Below are 5,693 nucleotides of genomic sequence, written 5' to 3' on the forward strand. Positions count from 1 at the left end.
GCACAATGTCCTGTGCAGATGTTCCTGACAACTTACTTTCAGCCCTTAGCTCTGTGTTGTTCTAAGTAGCTCTGTTTTGTTTAATGTCACTCTATGTTGTTTTATGTATCATATTTATTTCTCTCTCTCTCTCTCTCTCTCTCTCTCTCTCTCTCTCTCTCTCTCTCTCTCTCTCTCTCTCTCTCTCTCTCTCACACACACACACACACACACATCACACACATATACACACAAACACACACACACACACACACACACACACACACACACACACACACACACAGTAGCAGATTCTGTGTGTCTGGTCACAAGAAGACCCAGAAGTTTTGACAACCACTAAAGTGTGTAATGTCATTTTTGTCACGTCATTTCCTGATCACTTACTTAAAACATCTTCCAAATTGTTGAAGGGATTTAGTGCCTGAGACAAGATTCTGTTCATCACCTTGAAAGGTACTGTATGCTGTTTAATTCAGTTTAATTCTATATATTTTCATAAAGAGAAAAGCAGAATCATTTTAATCATTACTCACTTCTTGTTTTTTTTTTTGGCTTAGTGCAAAAACAGTAAGAATGGTATTGCAGTTTTTCGTCCTTCTGGTTTTCTTCCTCGGTAGTGGCCATGGTGAGTGATTTTTTTTTAAAGAGAATGTTAACAGAAACTGTTTGTTGAATACAATAATATTATACAGTATGTTACAACTTACCTGAACTGCTAAAGCCTGAATTACTGCATGTCTTCAATAAGTTCAGTTTGATGGATTTCCTGAAAATAATTTTCATTTGTGACTTTGTTGCTTAGGTGATTACTTGGTAGTGTACATGTTTGACATTAAATGTTCTGTGAGATTTGATTTGTTAATATTGGTTAAAAATATAAAATATTCAGTTGAAACCAGAAGTTTACATACACTGTATAAAAAGACACATGACATTTTTTGTCTTATGGTTCTACATTAAATCATTACATGTTTAGGTCAGTTATGATTACAAAAATTATTTCTATTTGCTAAATGTCATCTGTTCATTTGGAAATGCAAACAGGGACAAAAACCTTTTTTGGAAAAATGTCCTATTGTCTGATGAAACTTATATCTTATATACTTATATCTCTGGTGCAAATAGGTCTTCCAAATGGACAATGACCTTAAGTATACCAACAAAGTGGCTTAAGGACAACAACATCAATGCTTTGGAGTGGGGATTACAAAGCCCTGCTCTCAATCCTATAGAAAATTTGTGAGCAGAGCTGAGCTTGTGGAAGGAAAAAATGTTTGACCCAAATCATACAGGCATACATCACAAAGGCAATGCTACCAAATACCAGAGGTGTAAATAGTACCCAAAAATCATACTTACAAATACCTTACTGCAAAAAATGACTCCATTACAAGTTACAAGTCACCAATTCCAATACGACTTTTGTAAAAGTCTTAAAGTATCCAATTTTAACAGCACTTGAAGATTTTACTGAATGTAGGCTCAAAGATGCACTAGACCTCAACATGAAAACTAATGTCAGTAAAAAAAACAAGGAACTGATCATTTGTGAGGTTTTATTTCATATAATAGAAAGGAAGTTAAACACCTTTATATTTCATTAAATCTTAAACACTGAAGAACAAAACAAGTATCAAACGTCAGTCTGAGTCAAACTCAGGCATAAAAAAGGAATAAAAAGGCATAAAACTATTTTTCAAAAAGGTATTTTCAGTACAATTGACTGAAAAATAATTAGAATAAATAAATGAATTAAATAATTTAAAAGTTAAATAAAATAATCAGAGCAGACTGCGATATGATTTACCCCTCAGTCTCAGAGGGGGGCAATATGTTTATTCAACTTTAACGTCCACAGCTGAGCAGAAGATCCGAGAACAACCCCCAACACAGTGTCTGAAAACCTCTGGCTTCAACTGTAGATAGTTATAGAAAGATAAAGATAAATCTCTGATTAACTGAAATCTAGAAGATTCTTTTCTTCCTGTATTTAAATGAAAGGGAAAAATCTGTTATACTTCGTACTCATAAGTGTAATATTAATAATAAAATACATTTAGTAAAAAAGTAATTGTTTAATGACTGAATGCTCCTCTCAATAAGATTTTTTCCATCTTTCTTAAGGACATATTGAATTCATTTATACAACAAAGAATGAAGTAAAATTGTTCTGCAACACCAACAAATGGCAATTAAGCACAAAATCTAACAACTACATTGATGTGAGTTGCACAGTGAAGTGTGTTCCTGGTGAACAGCTCAAACTTAACAATATTCAGAAATTCTGTACAAATGAAGATTCAGATAAAGTTGAGGAAAAATGTCCACTAATAGCAACCAGTGGATTTTTTCGATGTGTCACTGCTCTGGATTCTGGTTCCTTGTTTCCATTCGCACCGTCTCCCAACACTGTCACCTCATACATAGTCGCCACTGCAAATGAATCCAGTGAGTAAGTTTTCATTTTCTGTATTTTCTCAAAAATATGTTTTCCAGAATAATCAGAAAAACTGTTTTTTCTTCAGTAACAAACAAGTCTGTGGAAAGATCTTCAGTCGTGCTCACTGAAGGTGAAGATGTGCTTTTAAACTGCAGATTCATCCGTACAGAAGGATATGACAACATATATTTTGCTGTTTACTGGATCAAGACCATTGAAAAGAAGAGTATCTGTGTGCATTCTTATGATTATAAAAGGCTTATTGGTATTAATTACAATCCCTATTGCAATGTACAAGAAGATCTGCTTCACCGGGTCTCAGTCCAAAAACCCATAAGCATAGGCACCCATAACATCAGGATCAGTAACATAACAGAGTCAGATGCTGGACAATATCTTTGTGGTTTACGAGTGCACCCATTTTCAAATACAAAAGTAATGTGGAAGATTATAAATAATATCACAGTCAATGTAAATAAAGGTCCTGAAATAGCTGGAAACCGATTGGGTAAGTTTCAACCATATTGATTTGTGTCTATTAAGTATTTGGACAGAGGAAAATGGAACACATTTAATTATTTGTACACAGATGTTGAGTCTCTCATACGCTTGTGTGTTACACTGCCAATAATACTGGGTGTTCCGATAGCTGCTGTGGTGGTGCGTTTATGGAAAAAGAATAAAACCTCAGCCAGTAAGTGTCTCTAATATGATAAAACTTGTATGTTTGTAAGTCATATAAAAAGCCTCTTTCTTCTGTATGCTATTACAATAATTGAAATTAATATAATTAATTTGTTTCTTTACAGGATCTCAAACCATGGAACTGCGAACGTAAGCTATTACACTGTAACTATATTTGGTTTATACTAAACTATTTTCTAATAGGTTTTTTAACTATAAGCTTCATTACTGTCTCTGTTGTGCTAATTCCTGTGATATTTATTTTTTCTTCCCCTTGTAGAATCAAAGATAGAGAAGAAACGTCTGAAATGAGCTTTGAAGCATGACCACAACACAGCACTTTGGAAGAGTGAATGTTTAAAATGTGTTAATATCTGCTCTCTATTATGATCTATTTTGTTTACTTTAACTGTCCTATTATATGTGTTGTAAAAAATGTACAAAAGCAATAACATTTTGAATAAAATGTTAAATCTCTCATGGTTAAGTTTAATGGTTCTAATACATTTTTTCTAAGCAGACTGTACACCACACTATACATACTATATATAACATATGACCATTGTGGTCCACAGAGGATGGCATTTCTTTGTTTACTGTACAGTACTGCTATTGCTATTCAAAATCATGCTATACATATAACCTCATCACTGAAGAATCTCCAGCTTTAAAATTAATCAGCTGCCACAAAAGCACCATTTATTCCAAATCCAGAAAATCAAGCATCAGAGGCAACACAAACAATAGCAGACATTTTAAGTAACCCCAATAGGCACACTTTGTTTTTTGACCTCCCCCATTTTTTTAGTATGATAACACATAACGGTGCATCTTTTGATGATGATTTATCTGTGTAGAGTTACAAATGGTTACTGCTTGTATACAACACTTAGACAACCGTTACAATATGTGTATGCACTCAGTGAACACATTATTTCATTATTTTCAATGTTTGTTTTACCTAGAATATAAAACTCAAGCCAAAAAATATCATTTATATATAAGATTCATACATATTTGGTAAAAAAAAAAATCAGCAATGTTTAAATTCAAAGCTAAAATGAATCCATCTCATTTACATTTACATTTACAGCATTTGGCAGACGCCCTTATCCAGAGCGACGTACATAAGTGCTTAAATCTCTAACACTGAATACATTAATGCTGGTTCACTAGGTTACATACTTAAGATACCACAAGTTTAAAACATTTGTTCAAAGTTACAATGAAAAAGTGTCAAAGTTTTTTTTGTTTGATTTTAAATGCAAAGGATAAGGAAAGAAGTGCTAGTTGAAGTGCTTCCTGAATAAGTAGGTCTTCAACCGCCGCTTGAAAATAGCCAGTGACTCAGCTGTCCGGACCTCTATCTCCTAGCTATTATTTTAAAATGTCCTCATATGGAAATAAAATATAAGCCTAAATGACTACACAGGAAATGTATGATAGCATAATATTTGGTGTGACTAGGTGTATATAAATGGATGACCTCAACTTTGTATAATTACTATATTAGGAAGACATTGTTCTGCATCAAATCCTTTCCAAACCAAGGTTATGCCAAACTTAATTACAAAAACAGAGACCAATGAGCTTGGTGTGGATTCAGACACTTGGCGTTTTTAATGTACTCCAAGTTTTTATGGTTCTTTTTTATTTAAAATGAGCATCAGGCCCCTTCCAGCAAGTGACACCATTTCTCCAATGTTTCCTTGATGGATAACAATTCTCTACCATCATAATTAGGAGTTAATTTCCTTAAAAAGAAAGCAAATGGATAGAGTTTAGCTAGAGTACCATGTTTCTGATGCAGCACAACCCCAATCCTATAGGTGGATGTACCTCCACCACAATGGGGAAGCTCAGAACAGGATGGTGGAGAACGGGTGGGGTTTTTAAACTGCTTTTTGGGTGCTCAAAGGCTGCTTGAGCTGCATCAGACCAGCAAAGTTTTTTGTGTGCTTTACCCATAGGAGTTAAGTAAGAGGGGAAACACTTAAATAAAACCCCTTATTAAGTGCCAGTAGAAATTGGCGAATCCCAGGAATTGTTGTACTTCCTTGATGCTGGAGGGTGTAGGTCACTTTGTGCCTAATCCTAATACTTTTCTATCAAACATACCAGAGGGAACTAAATGGTACACAGTGATTGACTTGTGCTCTGCCTTTTCAGTATACCATTGCATTCAAAATCACACTATTTATTTGCCTTTACTTGGTTTGGTTTTCAACAATATACCTATACAAGGCTACCACAGGTTATTGGGTGAGTCAATACATTTTAATCAGGGCAGAGCATGTGATCTTGCCACCCTAGGCCCCTTCATTGACCTACTGCTCTGCAAGAGTACAAGAGAACCATGCAGCGGCCACTCCGGATATAGTGCTATTTATGTTTTTAAGCCCGACTATTGCTAGTACATGGACACCAGAGACAGCAGTGTTCATGTATACAACTGTAAATTTCTGCAAGACAGTTAACTGTTCTTTGTTATTAATATAAGTTGGTTTCAATGCATGAAAATTTAAACAGAGGGTTGGGAGTGTAGTATGTGAGTTCAGAGAGTGTGTGC

General features: G+C 34.6%; 1 protein-coding gene across 2 annotated transcripts; it reads left to right on the forward strand.

The window, feature by feature from the left end:
* The first annotated feature begins 233 nt into the window (after positions 1 to 233).
* On the forward strand, positions 234 to 3,566 carry LOC113636766. Of its 2 annotated transcripts, XR_007143574.1 has the most exons (6): positions 234 to 453; positions 558 to 625; positions 1,126 to 2,448; positions 2,526 to 3,134; positions 3,250 to 3,274; positions 3,405 to 3,566. XR_007143574.1 is itself a non-coding variant. In XM_027137067.2 (4 exons), the coding sequence occupies exons 2-4, from the start codon at positions 574 to 576 to the stop codon at positions 2,966 to 2,968; spliced, it is 819 nt and encodes a 272-aa protein (XP_026992868.2). In that variant the 5' UTR covers positions 250 to 453; positions 558 to 573; the 3' UTR covers positions 2,969 to 2,983. The 2 variants fall into 2 exon arrangements, 1 of the variants encoding a protein (XP_026992868.2); XM_027137067.2 differs by lacking the exons at positions 3,250 to 3,274; positions 3,405 to 3,566 and having other exon boundaries at positions 250 to 453; positions 2,125 to 2,448; positions 2,526 to 2,983.
* The last annotated feature ends 2,127 nt before the right edge of the window (positions 3,567 to 5,693 follow it).

Source organism: Tachysurus fulvidraco, chromosome 1 (genome assembly GCF_022655615.1).
Source record: "Tachysurus fulvidraco isolate hzauxx_2018 chromosome 1, HZAU_PFXX_2.0, whole genome shotgun sequence".
In the NCBI taxonomy this organism is placed as follows: Eukaryota; Metazoa; Chordata; class Actinopteri; order Siluriformes; family Bagridae; genus Tachysurus; species Tachysurus fulvidraco.

What these genes read in the sequence shown, in the direction of transcription:
- LOC113636766 (XM_027137067.2), top strand. Translation starts at nt 574, where the DNA reads ATGGTATTGCAGTTTTTCGTCCTTCTGGTTTTCTTCCTCGGTAGTGGC. An exon ending in CTTCCTCGGTAGTGGCCATG is followed by an intron (nt 626 to 2,124) that starts GTGAGTGATTTT and finishes ATCTTTCTTAAG; the next exon opens with GACATATTGAATTCATTTAT. An exon ending in CGCCACTGCAAATGAATCCA is followed by an intron (nt 2,449 to 2,525) that starts GTGAGTAAGTTT and finishes TTTTTTCTTCAG; the next exon opens with TAACAAACAAGTCTGTGGAA.